Raw genomic sequence first — 23,083 nt, 5'->3', positions numbered from 1 at the left:
TTGTGCCCTGCTGCTCTCTGTGTGACTGAGCAGGAGGCTCCCAGAGCCAAATACAATTAGCCCATCCCCTGACTCAGAGCCAGAGCCCACCTGCGCAGATGACGCTGGCATCTTCATGGTGGCCGCAGTTGTGGGCCAACCAGCCCCCGTGCAGGCACTGCCACAGCTTGGCTTCTGTCCCCATGCACTCCACGTCATCAAGGGCAATGGGACCCATGCCTCGCTGGAAATGCGCCCGCCCCAGGGCTGCCATGGCCTGGCCACAGCCCAGCTGCCTGCACACCACCTGGGCATCACGCAGGTCCCAGCTGTCGTCACACACGGTGCCCCAGCTGCCATTGTAGTGCAGCTCCACACGGCCCTCGCAGGGGTGGCTGCCATTGGCCAGCCTGAGGGCCACACCTGGGAGACAGAGGGATGCTCAGTTGTTGCCTGGGAGTGACCCACTGCTGCGTTACTAAAGGATAACAAGGGCACTTTCTCCAAAAATGCATCTTGGGAGGGCTGCACCCACACATGGGAGGGAATCCTTGGATTAAAGCTGGGCTGCAAAAGCAAGCACTTTAGACTTGATTTCTCATGTCAATGTGATGGAGAGGGTTAATTTTTTTTCCCCAGGCTGGATTTTCTACTTCACAGAGGTTAAAAAGCTCCTGCAACCCCAAGCTTTGTGTAAAGTGGAAATCAGCAAGCATGACAACACTTTTGCTACTCTGTGTGGAATGACATTGTTTAGCACAGTTTTGAAGGAATCAGGCTCCAAGAAAGGGTTGACCAGTTATCCTTTCTCAACACAAGGTGACGTGCCTCAAAACACCAGAAGATTCTTGGGTGCATTAGTGTTGTATATGGATGTGAGGCAGAGCTGGGTGCTCAACACGTTTCTCCAATCTTATCTTGGGCACTATGATTCCCAAGGAGTTTGGGAAACTCCATTCATCTCCCTAATGGCCAGTTGGTTGAGAGGGACGTCCAACTTCACCATCACGGCCAAGCAGGACTAATGCTGATAGGGTGGAGGGACCTACCCGAGTCATTCTTGTCTTGCACCAGAGACTCGTAAGATGCATAGAAGCCAATATTGGTGACGATTGCATCGCTGTGGAACACCACGGTCATGTGATTTGAAGAGGAGGTAAATATTGGGGTTGTCCCTGAGCAGAACTTCCCCAGAGAAAAAGACTCGCTTTGCGGGCCATCAAAGATTTCAATGAAGTCATATGGACAGCTATAGAAACTTTCCATTCTGTGGAGGGAAAAGGTATTATTTAAACTCCATCACTGGGGCTCCTCTATCCCCCAGTAAGCAGTGTCTCAGATTGGCTCAAGAACATTTGGGAAAAGATGCCTGAAATTTTCATTTCTTCAAATAGGTTAGGGAAAGAAATGACCTTACAGACATGGGTAAAAGGTACCTCCCCACTTCTAAATATCTTTTAATTCATAAAGTCTTAATTCAATGGCATTTTCTGAATTTGAAGGCAGCATTGATGGCTTATTGTGAAATGTGAAATTTTCTCCTGTGCCTGACCAGTCAGACCCCCCATACTTACTCTCCTCCCAGCATCAGCTGCAACAAATAGTTTTTTTATTTCCTTCCAGGAACCACTGATGCACAGACAGCAGCAGTCTATACTGTTGTTCATGGTTTTCTCGGGGATCATCACATAGCAATGTTACTAAACAGCAGATGGCAGCAATATGTGGATATACCCAAATCTATTTAAATAATCCCCTACTAGTGGATGAGTTGGTTGTTTCCAACCAATTGCTACTATGTGCAAGTGGCCATGATTGTTTTCAGTGTGCATTGACCATCATCAGTAAACCAAATTCCCGGGACTGGAATTGCTGGGTTAAAAGATCTGTGCATTTAAGTTTTGATAATATTACAATGAGTCCTCCAGCCTTAGCTCAACTTTGAAGATTAGATTTGAAAGTGATTTTATTTTCTTTGAAAGAAGGAGAAAGGGCAGTGGTAAAACTGGTGCATAAAGTTAAGTAAAGACTTCCGGGAAGATGGCGACCGAGAAAAGCAGGGCTTAAGAGCCCCGTTAACAACCAATCTCCATTACCACAAAATCAGCGCCTTTCATAGCCAGAAAACACCATCACCAGAGAAACAAAAAAATCACCAGGCTCCAGAGAGAAAGTGGACTGAGAACAGAGCTCAGAGCCACAGAGGAGATACACTGGCCTCACACCCGAGGACGCGGCAGCAGCGCCATACTGCCAGTGGCAGCGGCGACTTCACCGGATGGCTACAGCAAGCCGAGGTGAGCCGCTGCAGAACAGCCAGGCAAGATTTTTCAGCGCAGGGAACATCTAAAGCTCCCAGTGGCTGAGCTCAGCACATGCTGCAGGCACTCAGAGTGGAACTCAAAACCAAGAAGAAATAAGCCAGCCTCACGGCCGAGGGCGTAGCAGAATATGGGAATGTTTACATGAATCTGTACATGGAATAAAGTTGCATAGAAACACGCACACACAGTCACACACAAATTAATACATGTAAAATTAGAGGAAATTTAATAAAGCCTGTAGTCGAGGACTTCTGGGAAGATGGCGACCAAGAAAAGCGGGGCTTAAGAGCCCCGCTAACAACCAATCTCCATTACCACAAAATCAGCGCCTTTCATAGCCAGAAAACACCATCACCAGTGAAACAAAAAATCACCAGGCTCCAGAGAGAAAGCAGACTGAGAACAGAACCACAGAGGAGATAACCGGCCTCACGCCCGAGGACGCGGCAGACGCGGCAGCAGCACCTTACTGCCGGCAGCACCGGTGAATTCACGGGATGGCTACAGCAAGCCGAGGTGAGCCACTGCGGAACAGCCAGGCGGGATTTCTCCGCGCAGAGAGCATCTAAAGCTCCCAGTGGCCGAGCTCAGCACACGCTGCAGGGATTCAGAGTGGAAATCAAAACCAAGAAGAAAAACACCAGCCCCACAGCCGAGGGCGTAGCAGCGGCGCCATATTGCCACCGGCGGCAGCAGCACCGAATTCACCAAGTTCAGTACGGCTATATCTGCATACTCAAGAACAGTGAGTCAAATTGCGGGCCACAGAGGAGAAATCCCAGTACTGTACTCCCTGGGACTTGACCCAGTGGGGGAGGGGCGGTGGCAGAGATATCACACCATAGGAGAACGTGCAACCTGGCACCCCCCACAGTCTAAAGCAGCCTCTATCGACTCCCTGGGTCGGAGACTCTGTGATACAACCCAGTAAAGAAGTAGTGGGGTCTGAGATACTACAGATTCGAGATCCAGAGCACCTTAAGTGAAGTCATAGTGACCCAAGGGAAGAACCCAGAGAAGGCACAAACATCCGAAATCATGGGAAAGAGGAATAACATTGGAGCAATGAATGCCCACAACCCCACAACATCAGAACCCGATAAAACAGAAAGTCAGAGACTTCTAGAAGATCAAATCAGGAAAATAACTGTAGAAATAATAGAGGTGCTTCGAAAAGAACTCAGAGAGAGCCAAAAAGAGATAAAGGATGCAATTAATGAAGTAAAGGCCTCAATTCAAAGCACAAACAACTGATTAGACCACATGGAGAATAGAATCTTGCTCTTAGAAGATGATCATTCAAAAAATGAACGCATAGTATCTAATCTAGAAAAAAATATCCAACAGCAGGAATCTGACATTGAAGAAATATGGGCCCTTTTTAAGAGAGCTAACCTAAGAATAATTGGAATAGAGGAGGGAAAAGAAGGTGAAACCAAAGGGATCAACAATCTCTTCAAGGAAGTAATAGCAGAAAAATTTCCAAACATAGAGCAAGAGGTTGATACACAGATCCAGGAAACTTATAGAACTCCCTTTAGACAGGATCGGAGAAGAGGATCCCCACGCCACATAACTGTCAAAATGACCAATGTGGAAGCCAAGCAGAGAATCTTAAAGGCAACAAAAACAAAGGGCCAAGTGACATTCAGAGGCAAACCAATTAGAATCACTCCAGACTTCCCAAACCAAGTCATGAGAGCCAGAAGGGCTTGGAGTAACATATTCCAAACTCTGAAAGAAAACAACTTCCAGCCAAAAATTTTCTATCCAGCAAAACTTTCTACCAAATTAGATGGAAAAATAAGAAGTTTCCATGACAAACAGAAACTGAAGGAATTTATGTCTTCAAAACCAGCGCTAGAGAAAATACTCAAAGAGATTAACTACAAAGAAGAAATAGGTAACACACACCAGAACCAAAGAAACAAGATTTTTCATCCAACAGACAACTAAGATTGGTTATCTGTGGAGATTCATTATTTATGTTAGTCTTTTACCTATCTCTAAATGGTATTGTTTGCCTTTATTATTGTTAATTTTTAGGATTTCTAGTTGGAATATTAATATACCTTCAGATATAGCATTTGGAAATATTTTATCCCATTCTATTAGTAACTTTTAACTCTTTTTACATTGTCTTTGGATATACAATTTTTTTTTATTTCTTAGGGAGTTTGTATACTCTTCTGTTGCCTGTGCCATTGAAATCATATCCGAGAAATCACTGCCAATTTCAATGTTGTGAGGTTTTATGACCCAGATTTTCTTTTAAAAGTTTATAGTCTTAAGATTTATATTTAGGTCTTTTATCTATTTTGAGTTAATACTTGTATATGGGATTAGGTAAGGGTCCAATTTTATTCTTTTCCATGTAAGTATTATTTTTCAACAATATTTAGTTAAAAGATTATTATTTCCACCACCAAATGTTCGTTGAAACCTTGTCAAAAATAACTTGATAATATAGGGAAGAATTTAGCTCTAGGCTTGTATTTAACTACAATGGTTTATATATCTGCCTTTAGAACAGTACTACACTGTTTCAATTATTGTAGCTTTATATGGTTTGAAATCAGAAAATATATATCTTCTAGCTTTGTTCTTTTTCAAGGTCGTTTTGGGTACCTAGAGTCCATATTCCATATTAGGATAGATTTTTTTCTGAAAAATAAATATATAAATATATGATAGTTTCACCTAAAAAATAGAAAAAAAAATATTCTCTTGTAAGAAAGAAAGTAAAAAGAAATATTGAAATGTTATCTTTAAGTCATCAAAAGCTTGGTATCAGACAAATGAAACTGTTATGTGAGATTATCATTTTTAATTTTGGATAAATTGCTATAATACTAGATGTCAACCACTAAGCCAAGCATGGGAAGGAGGGATGCGAGAGAATGGGGTGGGGATCGGGTGGGGGCTGACTGGGTGATGTGTGCATATATGTCTACAAAAGTTTGTATCCCACTATGATGTATGAATACAGTGCACCAATAAAAAAAAGAGAGAAAAAAAAATAAAGTTAAGTAAAGACAATAAAAAGTCCAAGTAGGAAACATCTACTCACTTAACTACTTCAAATGTAAGCTTGACGTGAGCCCTGGTATCCACTTGTATGTCCCAGGCACAGACTACATTTGTGGGGTATTTTTTAGGATACCAGGGACTGGTGATGGAGCCTGAATTGTTTGTGAGCAAACCGCCACAATGGAAATTTTCATCTGTAAGAAACAGTGAAGAAACCTGATTAGAAGGGGGCACTGACTTCTGCTGGTGTTTTCAGTGGGTCAAGATGGGGTACAATGAGAATTGGGAGTTACAGGAATTAGAAAAATATGTTCTGGGGCTGACTTCACTGAGAACTAAAAAAGCTAGCTTTGTAGACTTCCCTAAGCTCCCAACACCATCCTCCTGGATATGCATTTTTGAGAAGAGGAAATGATAGTACACATGGTTAAAAGGGCAGGAACTCATGTACACAGCTAGGTATAGGCACACAAGAACCATGAAAGCCAAAGTAACCTTCTTAGTGTAGCACGTTATAAGGAAGCTCATGATAGATGATCTCCAGTTACATTTTTTTTTAATTTAGAGGCCAGTAAACTGATCAGTACTCTGGGTTTCTGCATAAATACACCAAAACTCAACTCGTTGAACCTCATCAATCAAAAACTGTCAACTAGCCTCTAAACAGGGACTTTCCACTGAAATGATTCCAATATGGTCATTGCTCAACTTCCTCAAATACTTTCTTTGCTTTGACTCTGAGTCTACCCTATCAAAGCCTTCCACTCCGTCCCCAAATACTCCAGTTTGGAGCTGCTCAATTCAAAATTTCTACTTGCTCAAATAATTTCTTTAAAAATTTTAATGTGCAAAAGTTTATCTTTTCACAATGATATACAAACCCAAGCTGAAATTAAGATCTAGATTACTAAAGTATCTAATACACAGCTGAAATATCGGATTTGGTATGGAGCTGGTTAAAAGCCCTCTGTACAACAGCTTCTCACATGTCAGAGGAAGAAATAACATTTGTCTAGTTACTGGAAGAACTGACATTAAAAATGAAGCACATATAAGACCACATGGAGAGCTTAGGTAAAACTGAAGTACCTGTAAAGGGGCTGCCATCCATGGACTCTGGAAATACAGAGAGAAAAAAACAATATACTTCTTAAGGTTAGATATAGGATGCCCCCTGAAGACCTCATGCATTAATGTTCAGAGTTGATGTGATTAAGCCATGAGGGCTGTAATCTCTTCAGTATGTAAAACCATTGTGATGGGTTTACTGGGTGGTAATCTAGGCAGATGGGGTGTGGATGGAGAAGGTGGGTCCTGGAGGTGTGGCCTTGGGGACTGTGCATTTGTCTTCAAATTTCCTTGTTTGCTCTCTTACTTCCAGCCTCCATGATGTGGGAGCACAGCCCTTGTTCTCTCCATCTTTCTGCTTTTCACCCCCATACCCTGAGCTCTGCAGACCCAGCCTGACATAGACTGAAAGTCTGAGATATCCACAAATCTATGAGCAAATAAATCTTACTTTCTCTATGTTGTGTGGTCAGTTTCCTTGGATTATAGCAGTGAGAATGTTGACTGAGATAATGCCATAAGAAAGGACCTCTATCCAAAATACTCCTTAAAATAGTTAAGGGCATTTGCTTTCAAATGCACAGAGATGACTCTGGCTCCTCAAGACTTTGGACCTTTGCAAACTGAGTGTGTAGAAATGGTGAGGGATGACCTAGAATTCCTAATTCCTTGCTCTCTTCAGCATCTCAGAGCCTGATCACCACTTCAAGCAGTTAGTCTTCTCCTCATTGCAGATGCTGACTGAGAGTTCCAGGGGAGAGATTGCAACTCTGATGAATCTGAACCCTCTCTCCCTTCTATCTCCTTTGACATCCTCTGCAGCCCCTTGGTCCCACCATTTCATCTACCTCATTGGGCTGCACTGCTCTCATTAATTAGCAACATAGAATTTAACTGGACTGTGTCCAACTTCAGAATTAAACAGTAGCCAGGATTCACATACATCAGGAACCTGGTAACTGTTTGAGCTCTATGTACCTGTTGGTCTTCCATTTGGATTGCCATCAATACCTATTCAAAGATGAGAAGAAAATGAGAGACAGAAAGAGTCAGGTGGTCACATAATTCAAAAGAAAAATCAGGTACTTTGTTCAGGATCAAACATTCTATTCTGGGCAGTTGGGAAACCATTATCAAAACTCATGATAATTGGTTAAAAGATCAATGGCCCCTGGGTGAGGGAACAAGCTTTGGTCTTGGTATCTTGGATGCAATGTGGATTTTGTCGGCTTTCCTTCAGTTATTGGGCTGACTGAGCTTTTGTAACAGAGTCGAGCTCAGTCTTTAGAACTGGCCCTGGGTGGGGCAATACTCAGAGAGTACGGAACTGTATGTGATCTTGGATGCATGCTTGCTGCCTCACTGGTAAAGAGCAGATGCTAGTCATCTCTTAGAGAGATTGTAAAATGAAGTGAGAATATGAGTACACAGATTGTAGCACAGAGTTTGGCATGCATTAAGCATGTGTTGGGCACCAGCTGCTATTTCTGCTCAGGAGAGTGATTATTTCCAATACCCTGGAGCATCATTGCAGGAAGAGGAGGTCTGATGATAATAACCCTGCTTAATCACCTCAACTTTCCAAGTGGGACCTCCAACATTTTCCAGATGCAACAATCTAAGAGAAAGAACACCAACTCTGAAGCAGACTGACTTAAAAGGCTGGTTTGAAGCCCCGCCTTGATCACTGGTTGCTAGCTAAAATTGATGTCTCCCTTCCCAGAGGCTGCTGCCGGGTGACGCTCTCTATCTCTGAAGTGTGCTGTGTGCCCACAGGTGCTCACCAGAGCAGATGACGCCAGCATCCTCATGGTGCCCACAGTTGTGGGAGAACCATCCATTGTGGGTGCACTGCCACACCTTGGCTTCATTCCCTGTGCACTGCACGCCATCCAGCATGATGTGACCAGTGCCTCCATCAAAATAGCTCTGATTCAGGGCCGAGAGGGCCTCGCCACACCCAAGCTGCTGGCACACCACCCTGGCTTCTGTCAGGTCCCAGCTGTCATCGCACACGGTGCCCCAGGTACCATTGTAGAAGACCTCCACCCGGCCCTCACATCTGTGGCTGCCATTCACCAGCCGCAGAGACATACCTGGAGAATAGGAAAATGAGGGTTTCTGATATCAGTGCTGCGGCCATACGCTACGACTTTCTACAGGTAGAAATGTTCACCAGCAGTTGGGCATGTGTTTTCCTACTGAGATGTTGGACCCTAGGTAGGGTGGCCCTGTGTCCTGATTGTCCTAGGATTGTTCTGGTTTATGACTGTCAAAGATCAACTAATGCTTGTTAATATTTAAGAGTCTCTTTTAAACTCTCAAAAGCATCCCAGCTGGAAGGTAATTTACACAGAAACCCTAAGCATGAACCACCGAGAGCTCTCACATGATCCCTGAATCTAAGAGATCTATAAATTTTCTGCATGGTTTTTTTTATTAAATTCAGCTGTAAGCAAGTGGGTTGGTAGTTGTAGTTTTTTTGTTTTTTTTTTTTTTTTTACAGTTTTTGTCCCAGAATTATTTTTCCTATTGCATTTTACCTTCTCTTGGAGAAGGATGTTCTGGTTTGGATCCTCTATCAATACACACAGCCAATGATGCAAGATAGGAGGCCTGGACGATCTATTGCTTTAGCAAAAATGCTCTGCAGAGGATGGTGCCAGTGGGTGGCAGGGCAGGGTGAGGACTGGGGGCTGTGGTCTGTTAGTGCTGGTGTGAACGTCTGTCACTTAAAACTCCAGCAGTCAAGATGGACTCATAGGGTTGGATTTAGGAAGCATCTCCTGTCTGAAAGGGAAAGCCCACTGTGTAGCTATGACTTCTCTCCAAGGCAAGAGTCAGAATACCCACCACTCTCTTTTTCATCTTGCTGAACAGCATTGTATAGAGCATAAAATCCTGTGTTGGTGATCATGGCATCACTTCTGAACACTATGGTCATGACATTTGAAGAGGAGAGGAACTTGAGCTCCGCCCCAGAACAGAATCTGCCCATGGAGAGGGAGGCAGCTTGCTGTCCATCGAACACTTCGACAAAGTCATACGGGCACCCATAGATGTCCTCAAGTCTGAGAATATGAAAGTAGTATTAATCTCCCTAAGGAAATCTGCACGGCCATCCCTGACCTCTCCTTCTAACCACACCCCACTAAACACTTGACCTCCTAAGAGTTGCCATTTCCTAAATAATACAACATAGCTACTACTTACACACTATTTGCGTAGTAGTAAGTGTTATAAGCAATATGAGGTGGTTTAAAGCATCCAAGTGGACTGTGTAAGTTCTGGGCAAATACTTTGTTATGTTATATAGAGGACTTGGGTGCTTGTGGTTTTTAGTAGCTGGGGATCAGTCCTGGAACCAATCCTCTGTGTATACTGAGGGACAAATGCATATACATCAATATGAATATACATTAAAATAGGAAGAACTCTTTAAAATGGGTGGTGGGTGAAGAAAGAAAAAGTACACAGTGTTTTATGATGGTAAAGATGAGTGAACTGTTTAATTGAAAAATCTGGGCAGGGACATGAAAGCGATTCTTGAAGAGAGAGCCATCGGGCAGTGGGAATGAGGAAGAAAGACCTGGGGGCAGCCGGAGGAGGGAGCTTGTGTCTCAGATGGAGCTGGCTGAGTGTTTGCAGATGTGGGCCACCCCAGCTGGGGCTCCATGGTCTGGTATCTGGATGCCCATGAGTTATTCTCTCGTTGCATAGAAAGTTGAGCTAAATGACTACAAGACTTCCTCAGCTTAGAGGGCAAGACCAATATTCACCTAAAATGTGAACGGATGCGTCACACAGAATGGCTACCTCTTTGAGGAGAGCTCAGATCAAAGCCTAGTCTGGCCTTTGAAGAAAGGCAAAGCTACTTACTTCAAGCTTGGGATCATCAGTTCTACATGGAACTTCTCAGCCACGTGTATCACCCACACACACTCCATGCCAGTGGGGTAGTTTGCGGGATACCTCGGACTGGAGAAGGAGCCTGAAAGGCTTGAGATCTCTCCCCCACAAGAGTTACTTCTTCCTGTGAGGGCAGATGATAGACCCATGGTTGGCACCTTCAGACCTGCTTCTGGCAGTTACCTAGGTGTTAGTATCCAGAATTCCAGTAGGTTCAGCAGTAGAATCACAAAGGGGAAGGGCCTATGCTGGTCTGGATGTCACTGTGGCTTTGCTGGTGTATGTGTGTACCTCTGAGGAAGGATGAGGGAGGGAGGATGAAAGGTGCATAACTGATGGGCAGGAATTTAAAACTGATTGTAGGCAAGGCTAGAAATAGGATTGGACAACGTGTGCGGCATGTGTGGGGCATCCAGGCTGTCCTTCTTCAATGTTCTCCCCAGCTTCCTGTCCTGAAAACCAGCTCAGCTCAGGAGTGGATGGCCCACCCACTTGTGAGGGCTCTATCCTACCCATTCCTTCCCCTCATGGCAGAGAGGACAGGTGGAAATCCATTCTGCTTTTATGAATTATAGAGATGATTCCGTGCAATACTTTACCAGTCAGATTTCAATGGTGCGTGTTACCTTGTGATATAGGGGCTTGAACAATGGCAGCTGCAAAGATCAAAAGCAAAGACAATCAGGAGAGAGTTGAGCATCAGAAATCATTTTACACTTAAGTACAAAAAAACAAATGTATTCCTACCCTTGAATCTGAACACAGTGTGGACATGCTCATCTCTCTATTCTGCCTGATCTGGGTTGGACCCTCTCTCCTTTTTCCATCTCATTCACTAGAAAATCACAGACAATGTACAGCTACAGGACTTCTGTTCATTTCTGTGCTGGGTCTACTGAGCCAACCTGTTCTGAGACTGACTAGCCACTAGGAATGACCCCCAGTACCGTCACTGGGCTTATGACCATGCCACTGTGTCTATAGACGTTTATCAAGTGCAGAATCCCAGAGGACAAAACCCAGAGCGCTCAGAGCCAGAATGAAGAGGGAAATGCTGGACAAGGGTCCAGTTAAATGAAAATGGGCCTCAGTGAGGAGCTCGGATGCATGTTCAAGATCTCCTTCTCCTCCTTCCATGTGTCCTGTTGGCTTTGATTTCTAGGTATCACACATTTCAGTATTTAACATTTTATATCCTCAAAGCTCTTTGTGTGGCATTGATCATGAGGCTGAGGTCAGGGCAATTTTGAAAGCCTGTTCTTCAGAACGCTGGTAACTGCTTGAGCTTTACTTGAAGGCTTTTGTGGGGGGACAGACAGGTCAGATGGTTTGGGAATTCCTTTGTTCCCACTGCCTTTCTCATCCGCCAACTCTACTGCAGAGGGCAGAGCAGTGTAGCCGTCCACTTTCCTGCCAAGGGTCCTTTGCCAAGGACAGTGCTGGATAGCAGCATTTTCTCCAGTCTACAGGGTCTTAGAAGCAAGCTTTTTTGTTAAAATGCTTAATGTGCAATATTTCCCTCAGATAGATGAATGGCAAAAGCCTTCTTTTTGGTGCCTAGGTAGGTATCTCATTCTCTATCATAAATGTTTTACTGGACTGATGCTGACAGGCTCAGATGGCTCCCTCCCACAATGGTTTCTTTTATCCAATGACCCATTTTCTTCTCCAACCAGCTATGCATGCTGCTTCAAAAAAAAAAAAACATATACCACAGCAGAGGGAAGGAAAAAGGCCTTCTGAGGTCTGAAACCGTAGGCTTCAAGAGAACTTGAGCTTAGAGCCAGCTGATGGAAATAAAAGCCATACTTCACTCCTCCTGCCAAGCCCTCCTCTTCCATGGCCCAGGCTAGAATAGCAGTAAGGATATGGGAAGGAGAGGAAAGCTAGAGAGAGTCAGCAGGAGCTCAGCTGATTGTTAGACTCCAAAAAGGGGTTCCGTCTGACCCCCTGTCCTCCAGCGCTGCTATATGATCTGCAGTGCAAATGAAAACGTGGTGCCTCAGCCAGAGGGGAAGAAATCAGTCTCATCTTCTCATGGGTCCCCGCTCTGTCCCATAGCAAATGGGACACCTCAAAAAATAGAGGTCTCCACACAGGGATGCACCCAGGACTTGGATGAGAGTAGGCAATAGACCTCCACTCAGTTTCTACAAATACGATGCTGTTTACACAGGATAGAACAGTTTCCAGCCATCTTGGCCCTGAAACATCGTGGTGTGGTATGCATTCTTGATCCTGGTACCCTCCAGATGCCCAGCCCCCACAGGGGACAGAAGGTGGTAACACTCACTGGGCAGTGTCAGGGAGGAGCAAAGCCAGACCCTGGGAGCTGGAGCAAGGGAGGAGGGCATCTGAGCACCCATCACTAAAGGCAGGAGAAGGCAAGAGGCAGGACCACACATGTACTGGATTTAGATGGAATCCTGAGTGTGGGAGAAGGTCATTGCTCTAAATGAGATCATCAGAAAGTCTGTTGTGGGAGCTAAGCTCTATTTCTTACCAGAAGTCTGTTAATGAGTGTAACATAGAACACATCTTTGCTTTCTTGGAAGCTTTCTTTTTCTAACCCACATCCCTGAGGTGCAAACCTTCTCCCCTCCTTATCAATCATCTCAGCTGTGGTGAACTTTTCTCCTCCTGCCCTTCTTTTTCTGCTACTGGTTTAGGATATAATTCCATTTGGGAAATGTGACTCCTTGTCACATTGTGAGCTCCTTGTCTGAGCTACCAGTTCTCAACCTTGGTTGCACATTAGAATCACATGGAGAGATTGAAATATTAATGATAAGCAAGGACCACCCCAGAGATGCTGATGTGACCTGTCTGGAGTACTGCCAGGGTGCTGGGAATTACTGAAAGCTCCCTGCGTGATGGTAGTGTGCAGCTATAACTGGAAATGACTAATCTGGCCATTGTTCATCAGAGTCTAGGTCAGGACACAGGTCAGATTTCTCTCTAACTCTGTAGAGATGGAAATTCACAGTGTTGGACCTTACCTGTGGATGGAGGCATCACCTCTGCAGTCCAGCTGCCAGCATCTGCATGAATGGAAAATGAGTAAATTTAGAGACTCTTTAAGTTAATTTCTATGAAGATAAAGAGATGATGGTTTCCTAGTGCAGGCATGTCTCAAGTAGGCAGACTTCGTGTTACCTAAGCAAGCAGCTCCACACCTGGGGAAGGTACAGAGAAGAGGACCAGCCAATGGAGGGGCCCTGGTGTGTTTGTTTTCAGGACAGTGAGGCTCTCGGCATTGTCTGTCTGCTGGCCACTGTCTTAGATCCGCTGGCCCTCCTTGGTGCAGGGCCTCTGGCACTGATTTCTCATATAAAGAGCATACCATGGGAGGAGAGGCTACCTGAGCAGATAACTCCAGCATCCTCATGATGGCCACAGTTGTGGTCTGACCAGCCGGAGCTGGGGCACTGGCCAAGATGGTCCTCACTTCCTGAGCACTGAATGTTGTCCAGCAGGATGTCTCCAGAGCCTGGGCCAAAGTAAGCCTTTCCAGGAGCAGCAACAGCTTGTCCACACCCCAGCTGCCTGCACACGACCTCAGCTTCACTCAGATCCCACAGGTCATCACAGACAGTGCCCCAGGTCCCCTGGTGGAGGATCTCCACGCGTCCTGAGCACTGTCGGGAGCCACCCACCAGTCGCAGCTCCGGTCCATTCTCTAAACAGAAGAGAATTTTATTTTTAAGTTTCAGAAGTTTAACATGGGAAGTGAATTCTAGCTACCATGCTTTGGCCAAAGCAAACCCAAGAGCAAAACCTTAAAGCCATCTTGATTCCACAATAGGTTTAAGGGCTTGAGAATGAAACAGAAACTGGGTTTGAATCTCAGTTCTGCTGCTTCCTAGGTTTCTAATCTTTAACAAATTACCTTGTCTCCCTGGGCCTCAGTTTCCTCATCTGTAAATTGGGGACTCCAGCAGCATCTAACTCAGAGGGCTGTAGGGCTAAGGGCATGCATGTGCAGTACATAGCAGAGCACCCAGTAATCATGGTCGCTACACATCTTGCCATGTGCTTCTCTTCAAGATACTAGCTACAGGAGAAGTGGGTTCCTGGCTGGTTTAGGGGTGTATGTCTTGAATAAGTGTAGATTCAATCCCTTGAAATCACTGCACCACAAAGGTGACTGTGACTTCATTGAGCCCATTGGCAGTGGCTATTTCTGGGACATAGCTATGGCCAGTTAGAATTGTCTGCTGTATCCTAGAGATACTTTAGGCACGGCCCCCTCACCGTGCACACTTACTGCCAGGCTGGCCTTCCTCATGCAGTTCCAGCATTTGCTGCCCTCTCTGCCTGGTGCCCCTTCACTGTTGTTCAGCACATGTCCCCTCCTCAGAGAGGCTGTCCATCACGTCCCCTATACAGCAGCCCCTCTTCCACCCAGGTACTCTCTGATGCTACCTTTTTATTCCTGGCCCTTATCTTTACCCTCTGTCATCTGTATCCCTAAATAATCTTGCTTACTTACTTCTTTCTTTATCTACTTTTATTGGAGCACTGTGGTCATACATCATAATGGGGTACAAAATGGTAGAGGCATACATCCAAACATCACTCATTTAGCCCTTCCCCAATTCCCACCCCACTTCCTCCCTTTTCTCTCCTTTTCTTGCTTGGTTAAGTGATTGACTTTGATATGTTTGTGAATGTACAGCATGTATATTGGGGAATTTCCCTCTTCTCCCCTATCATCCCCCTCAGTTAGGTCTCCTCATTTACTCATCTATGGGTTTTCCTTCTTCATCTAGAGTTCCTCCTGTGACTCTTTTTCTCCCTAGCTTCTGTATATTAAGGAGAATATCCTACCTTTTTTTTTTACTTTTTGTGGCTGACTAATCTCACTTAGCATATTGTTATCCAGTTCCATCCATTTCCTCCATCCACACTAGAACACAAGACAGGGAGTTGTAGTTGTTCTCTGTGCCCCACACTTATAACGAGGCCTAGAACACAGTAGAACCTGTCTGACCTTTATTGAGTGATGAACAGTGCTCTTGAGCCAATAAGTATTCTGTATTTCAAATACTGGAATTACTTAGCTTTCTCAGTGCAGGGTCCCAATCACACTGTGAGGGTCATAGACAAGAAATTCTCTTTCTCATAAACAAACAAACCCAATCTGCCACCATGTACCTACTATTTGGTTTTATGGTAACCTGAAAGAATTACTGGGGTAGGAACCCCTGAGCATCAGAAGTCCTACAATTCATAGGCAACGGGCTTACAGGTTAAAATTTGGTCCTGAGACTGGAATGGCTGCATAGAGGGCCATGGATAACAGGAGTTCCAAGTTTTTATTTGGGTGAATTTAGAGCCCAGGGTATGCAAGATATAAAATAAACCATCTAGGCCAGGTGTGGTGATGCATGCCTGTAATCTTATCAGTGTAGGAGGCTGAGGCACGAGGATTACAAGGTCAAGACCAGCCTTAGCAATTTAGCAAAATGTCTCAAAATAAAAATGCAAAGGGCTAGGTATGTAGCTCCATAATAGAGTGTCACTGGATTTAATCCCCAAAGGAAATTGGAAATAAAGAGAAAGAAAGGAATAAAGAAGGAAAAAATAAAAGAAAGAAAGAAAGAAAGAAAGAAAGAAAGAAAGAAAGAAAGAAAAGAACAAAGTGGAATCGCCTAGACCTCCAACTTTCAGAACTCTGGACAGTTCCCAAAGCACTGGTGATGGCAGCTTTAGGCTGGAGACCCTTTATAGCTTACAGGTTTCCCTGAGACCTTAGCTGCCTTGCTATTTACATCACTGCCATATTGTGGCTTGTCATGGGCTCCTCTTTGTGGGGAAATCTAGCACCTGCTCAGCAGGGCTGATGGAGCTAAGTGTGAAGATCTTTTAAAACTGAACTCCTGACTTCTGCTTGGGCTTCAGGTTACAAACTTGAGGGAGTCTCTCAAGTTAGAAACTGTTCTGTTACAGCAGCAAAGTTCCCGAGGCTTCCTACCTGGCTCCGGTTCACCCTGTGCAATTGCATTGAACAGAGCATAAAAGCCAGTGTTGGTTAACATCGAATCACTGCGGAACACCACTGTCATGATATCCGAGGAGGAGAAAAATACCACTGAGACAGAGGCACAAAACTTCCCCATAGAGAGCGAGGCAATCCTGGGGCCATCGAAGATCTCAATAGAATCATAGGGACATCCAGGGATATCTTCCAGTCTGGGGGACAGAGGTGGAAGGTTAGTAGTAAGTTAGAAATGTCCTATTTATTAATGCTAAAAAAAAAACTGTGACACTCATAAAGTCCAACTATTTGGACTATAGTTTACATTGTCTACTCCTATGAACACGGTAATTACCTTTGTCAAATGTTTTATCAGAGCCCTATTTTCTTTGCCCACCCAGGGAATGTGTGGAACTTTTGGTTATAACTTACAAGAGAAATTTTAAAATCCTAATGGTTTTGGCTAAGTGCAACCTACGTGAGACACACTAAAACATATTAATTGACACTGTAGCTACATTCTTAACAGATCACCCAAGGAGCAGCATGTAACAGACAGCACCGCCAGGCTTTCCTACCTCCACATCCACAGTATTTTCCATACCCAAATTCTTGGGAAGAAAAACACTCGATTTTAAATTTTAAATAATGATCACATATGTAAGAATATCGGCATTGTCGCAGTTTTTCACGAGGGATGAGATGAAAAGTGATTTTGAAAGACTGTTTGACCGATAATGTGATGTATTTGAGATGTGTGGGTTCAAGGCCCTCACTACTTTGTGGACTTATTATGTCCCTGGGTTTGAGTCAACAACGATGATGTGGTTGGGGCACAGTTTCGGCTTAGTGCAAGTTTGAATGCACGGCCTTGATATTGTCACAACTATTCCACAATCCAGTGCCCCCGAGGCTGGTCCATCATGGAATTCCATCGTCTTGCGGTGTGTGTAACACACGTGTGCCGTGGACAACCAGAAGAAAGCTCTCCTGCAGACTCTGCTCACTCTGAGAGTCTCACTTTGAGACTCTGCTCAAAGTGCAGGCTTTGGCCCCAGACACACTTGCACAGCTGACCGGGGGCAAGGGAGTCATCCGCCCTGAGCATCACTTTCCTCACCTCGAGTGGGGAGACAAAGACGACTATTGGGGGCTGTAATGACCCTGGAATACGGGAACGTACAAAAGCCGAGAACACAGTCTGGGCACATATCAGCATTAAAAAAGGTTGGCTGTTATGTTATTAAGATTAAAACAAACAAACAAACAGACACCAACAGTTACTTTGGAACATCTAGTCTCTTCATGTCAGGTGAGGTGATGGATTTTTGGTCTCTCTCCATTTTGCAGAACATATAGAAGATGTGGCTCAAGGCTAAAATAGCTGGCTAGTGTGTATATAAGTAAAGTTTCTTACTGTTTAAAATTTACATATATTAATACAAAAGTCTAAGAAGAAAATATTGGTATCCAGTGTGGTATAAGGGCAAATGTGTTAGGCATTTTTGTAGTATTTTTAAGAGAAAAAAATCAAAAGAAAAACTGTCACCTATGGTGAAGTCAAATATGTTTTAAAAATTGCCTATTGAGTTTTTAAAGCTAGAAATGACTCACTGGATATCACTAAAATGTTAACTCTTAAACTTTTTTTTTACTGTGGTGCTAAAATTGAACCTAAGAGTGTTCTGCCTCTGAGCTACAAACCTAGCCCTTTCTTATTTTATTTTTTTTTATTTTGAAACAAGATCGCACTAAGTTGCCAAGGGTCTTGCTAAGTTGCTGAGACCAGCTTCAAACTCACGATCCTCCTGCTTTAGCCTTGCAAGTACTGGGATTCTAGGCATGCGCCACTGTGCCCGTTTCCAAATTTTGACTTGGAAAGACTATAGAGTTTTGTATTTTTATCCTTAAATATTTTCCCTCATCAGAAATAAAATTTTATAGCCACTATTCTTATTGAGATATAAACTTCTCCTTAAGAGTTATTTTCTTACTTCAAACTTGGAATCATGAGTTCTATGCGGAATTTTCTATCCACATGGATCTCCCAAACACATTGGATATCTGTTGGGTAGTTTTCTGGATACTGTGGGCTAGAAAAGAAGCCAGAGAGGCTAGAAATGACCCCTCCACAAGAGTTACTTCCTCCTGAAACAACAGGAAAATAAAAGATGTCAGAACGTCACTTGTGTGATTCCATTGATGACCACTCACCCAGGGGTCAGTGGAGTCAGATGGGACACGGGGCACTCTGAGCAGATCTTTAGCTTGGGCATCTCTTGGGAAGGAGACTAATTTTAATATAATTGTGATGGGTCACAGTATTACCAATAGAGAAATGTAGTAGCTGTCTTCTCTGCCTACTGCCTCTTCCCTCTTTCTAAAGTGGAAAGGTGTTTGCTTAATGGGAGAGATCAGAGTAGATTGGGAAGGAAAGACAAAGAGAGAGCTGTGCGTGCCTGTGTAGGGGAGGGTTGGAGGAAGTCTTGGGAGAAGAGGATCTAGAATGATTTGGGAGTCTGATGAGGCAAAGATGAAGGGCAAGATGTCATGCATCAGTTTGGGAAGTCCCGACCAGGAGCTTCTCTAAGTTTTTCTTTCTATCAATTTAGTCTTTACTGAAGAATCCTTACATATGAATTTGATAATTAGTTCATAAAGTTCTATAACAATTTGGTCTATCTAATTAAATCTGCAAGGTGATTTTGAAAGAACTGACATCTTTACGATACTGAGCCCACCTCCCCATAACCTATACGTATTTTTTCATCATTTCTCCTGGTTACATTGTGCTTCCTTTAACAGTATACTCAGATTGGAACTTGCAGGCTTTGGTATTTACAGAGGTTAATTAAATAAGACAACAGAAGCATCTGGTTCTTTCATATTAATTGTCATATTGGTATAAACAGACACACACCCAAACACCTGCAAGACACATAGAGAAACAGAAAATGTAGAATCATCCAATTATTTTGGAGGAAATGTGAAAACACAGTACATTTTGTTGACCTTGTCCCTAAATATTAGGACATTGTTTAATTTCTTTATTTCTGTCCCTCTGGCCAACCTGTAACCCTCCCAGAGTCCTGCAGCTTCCTAGTCTTTCCCAAGATGGACAGTGGGAAGTGGGAGGCATCCTGGGCATCCTGCACTTCTACCATTGATCACCTTTCTGGATATAATAATGGGCCAGGTCAGCCTGTCACTGAAGGCCCTGGGAGTTGAACTCTGTACTCTCTACACAGGCATGGCAGGGGACAATGGACAGCTGCCGCTGTGGTGCCTGGTACAGGACAGTACCCAAAGAAGACAGGCTGAGCACTGGCCAGGTGGACTCAGGAGCCATTCTCATGCCTCATGTCAATCTCCTGCCTACTCTGACTTGGGCAGATCTACATCCCCCTGCCTAGCTCACTCATCTTGTTAAAATGCCAGCATTTATAGGGTGTCACAGGGACGCAATCCTTCAACACAGTGACCAGCATCTCTTTTGTGCACATCCTGGGCACACTGCCTAGTGTCTACTGTGATGGTCTTTTGACATGGAGTTATCATTTCAACTTAAGTGAATACCTGCTACATAATCCTGAGAAGCTCCAGAAGGACCTGGAAGGGGGAAAAGAAGATAATAATGATATCTGAGGAAAGTATCTAGTCTCATCTACAAATTAGCAAAACATGAAGCATTTCCTTGGAAATGTCACTTGTATTTAGTGGAAATTGAGAAGAGTCTGGTGGTGATAACCTGCAAGTCTCCCCCCACTGAAGGCTGTTTTTCTCAGTTCCCTGTCCATCTATGTAATTTTTATGAAATGAGAAAACTGAAGATGAGCCTTCATTTGAATGTCCACTGCTCTTCACCCCGGTCATGACCCTTTAATGTCAGGCAGCCCTTCTTCCCCTCTTTCTCAGGACCCCAGCACATCAAGCTGGCCTTCTCCGAGGATACCCAGAGCATACCTGGTGCCATGACAGAAGCCTCTCCCAGTGTCTGGGGACTTGAGTGTGTCCTCTATGTAGGACATCTAGGTGTGCCCAAAGGGTAAGTAATGGCTTTACATATTTCAGTAATGCCTCTTTCTAACAGAGTTAATTTGGGTTAACTTTGTGATCTCTCTAATCTTCAACCATAAGGATTAAACAAACAAATTTGTCCAGAAACCCCTGCATCATGCCTGCTGCTGACTGAGGCCCAGAAATATTGTTGCAAAGAAACAAAGTGCCTTTTCATTCACTTCTGGCATCATCAGAACTTACAGCACATGTGTTCTCTTTTTCAGATCTCTGATTTTTATTACAGGTGGCTATCACTTATGTTTAAATCATAAAATCCTTAAAAGCATGAAAAAAAGTCTAAAATTCCAAGAGCTTGAACTTTGGGTTCAGCATGATGAGTGTGTCAAAACGTGGTTTTGCTATTAACTTGCTGAGTGATTCTGAGAAAGTTCTGTAACCTTTTTGTGTTTCACGATTTTCTTCTGCAGAACATAACGTATGATGCATTTTGCAGGATTGGCTTGCTGAGTAGCAATAATCTGAACAAAATGCCCCCATCTTTGCTTTAGTTTTGCTTGGTCTTTGTGTGTCCTGGGTCAGTGTTTGGGCGTGCTGAATGAGGCTGACTGTCAAGGGAAAGACAGCTTGGGTTCAGATCCACTGGTTGGCTCTGTGTATCCTGCTAACTTTCTATGTCTCTGTCTTCTTGGAAAATGCAAATAATCAAATTACTCACCCCAAGAGGTTATTGTATATTAAAAGAGTTATAGACAGACCTGGACTTCAAAGATTTTAACTTATGGCTATTCGATTTTACACTGTTGCTAATACAGTCCTCCTTCAGTAGAGACTGTGATTTGACTTTTGAACTTTTATCTTTTTCCATGCTAGCAACATTCAGTAAGATATTCTCCCATGATGCTGGCAGAGGCATAACTGCAGCTCCCGGTACCCAGGCAATCAGGAGAGTGAACCTCCAGTACCCTACCATGTGCTGTGTTGCTAAGCTATGAGGTTCTGTAGTTTAGGTGTATGAAATGCATTTTTAAACTAATAATAACTCCCTACTTGCAATAAGCTTACTGGAATCTAACCCCATCATAAGTTGAGGAATATATATATATGGAGAGAGAGAGATATGATAGACTCAAGATAGTACCTGGATTTTGGCATGTATCAGTATTTGTGATATTTTTTATTATTGCTGCTATTATTATTGGAAAGTTGCCTGAACAAGGAAAAAAACCAGAGGCATACCTGGAGGTGAGGGTGGAGGGAGATCTTCTGCATCTGCATGTACAAAGGAAACAGGTCATTCTCTTTAATGAGTCCAAAGAGTAGAGGAAGCGGGGTAACAGGATGCCGGGGGGGGGGGGTGGGATGGAGAAAGCTGAACCATGACTATAGAACCCAGAGAACCAGAACTGCCCTCCACCTGGGTATCTCAAGCCTTCCTTGGACGAAGCTCTTGGTTTACAGGTCCACGGCACAGCAGCTGGGCCAATTTTGGATTACATGTGGCTGCTCTTAAGTCCCTGAACCAGCTCCTGAGCCCCTTTCCAAACATCCTTAGCCATCGCCTCTGGGGTCCGTGCCCTAGAATCTGTGCTGCACTGCCCTAGGTGGGGCTGGTGCCCACTCACATCCAAGACCTCCCCTGTGCAACCCTGGAGCTGCCTGTGCCTAGCCACGTGTCTGGGTGCAGGGCCTGGCCCAAGGGCCACTCAAGGAAGGAGCAGATGGACAGATGGAAGAGTCCACCCAGGAAGAGAGTTTCAAACTGTCTTCAATTGTAACAACAGCAATTTCTTTCTCAAGAGAGGATAGAGTACCTGAGCAGATGACACCAGCATCCTCATGGTGGCCGCAGTTGTGCTCAGACCAGCCTGAGTGGGCACACTGGCCCAGGTAGTGCTCCACCCCGGAGCACTGCAGGTTGTCCAGAAAGATGTTTCCCGAGCCTGGGCCGAAGTGGGCCTCGCCAGGGCTAGAGACAGCCCGTCCACATCGGAGCTGCCGGCACACGACCTCGGCTTCGTTCAGGTCCCATAGGTCATCACACACGGTGCCCCAGGCCCCCTGGTGGAGGACCTCCACACGTCCAGAGCACTGTCCTGAGCCGCCCACCAGCCTCAGCTCTGGCCAGTCCCCTGCAGGCAGAGATGTGGTGTGTGAGTTGCTGAAAATCCTTGGCTGGGCCCAGCAGCTCATGGCTCAGAGGCAGGTTGGGAAGGACATCCCTTGCCTTGAGCCTTGGGGACTATTTCTTCACATTTCTCATGGGGTCCTGAGCTACAGGCTGTGAGGTCTTCAGGAAATTGCATTTGATTTCAACAGTATTTATTGATTGTCTTTCATATTAGGTATCGATGGTACAGCCATAAACCAGACATAGGGGTTCTTCCCTCAGGCATCCCAGAGTCTATTTATTAGTGAAATACAGACACCAGCCCAATGTACTATTCCACACTGTGATAAATGCATCAAAGGGAAAGAACAGGAGACTCTGAAGAGAGTGTGATGAGGAGGAGCTTGGGAGACACCTCTGTTCGTGTGTGTGTGTGTGTGTTTGGGGTATTCCACCACTTATCTACACCTCCAGTACTATTGTATTTATTTATTTTTATTTTGAAGCAGATCTCACTAAGTTATGAAGGGTCCCACTAAGTTGCTGAGGCTGGCTTTTACCTACAATTCTCCTGTCTCAGCCTCCCATATGCTGGGATTACAGGCTTGTACCACTATTCCTGGCAGAGATACCTCTTTAAAAAGCAAGAAAGAGCTAGTTGGGGCA

General features: G+C 44.4%; 1 protein-coding gene across 1 annotated transcript in view; it reads right to left on the bottom strand.

The window, feature by feature from the left end:
• LOC308262468 (scavenger receptor cysteine-rich domain-containing protein DMBT1-like) overlaps positions 1 to 23,083 on the bottom strand; it is a gene marked incomplete at both ends in the record, with an annotated part of 67,097 nt that overhangs the window by 26,859 nt on the left and 17,155 nt on the right. Inside the window, 14 exon segments of the mRNA XM_080694878.1 lie at positions 91 to 402; positions 1,029 to 1,246; positions 5,374 to 5,527; positions 6,423 to 6,449; positions 8,186 to 8,497; positions 9,255 to 9,472; positions 10,281 to 10,482; positions 13,672 to 13,989; positions 16,288 to 16,505; positions 18,285 to 18,438; positions 19,867 to 19,899; positions 21,547 to 21,579; positions 22,122 to 22,454; positions 22,457 to 22,468. Of these exon segments, the coding sequence (XP_080551004.1) occupies positions 91 to 402; positions 1,029 to 1,246; positions 5,374 to 5,527; positions 6,423 to 6,449; positions 8,186 to 8,497; positions 9,255 to 9,472; positions 10,281 to 10,482; positions 13,672 to 13,989; positions 16,288 to 16,505; positions 18,285 to 18,438; positions 19,867 to 19,899; positions 21,547 to 21,579; positions 22,122 to 22,454; positions 22,457 to 22,468 (2,544 nt within the window).

This window comes from Muscardinus avellanarius (assembly GCF_963383645.1).
Source record: "Muscardinus avellanarius genome assembly, chromosome: 4".
NCBI classification, from domain to species: domain Eukaryota; kingdom Metazoa; phylum Chordata; class Mammalia; order Rodentia; family Gliridae; genus Muscardinus; species Muscardinus avellanarius.
This window is presented reverse-complemented; position numbering and strand designations above follow the sequence as displayed.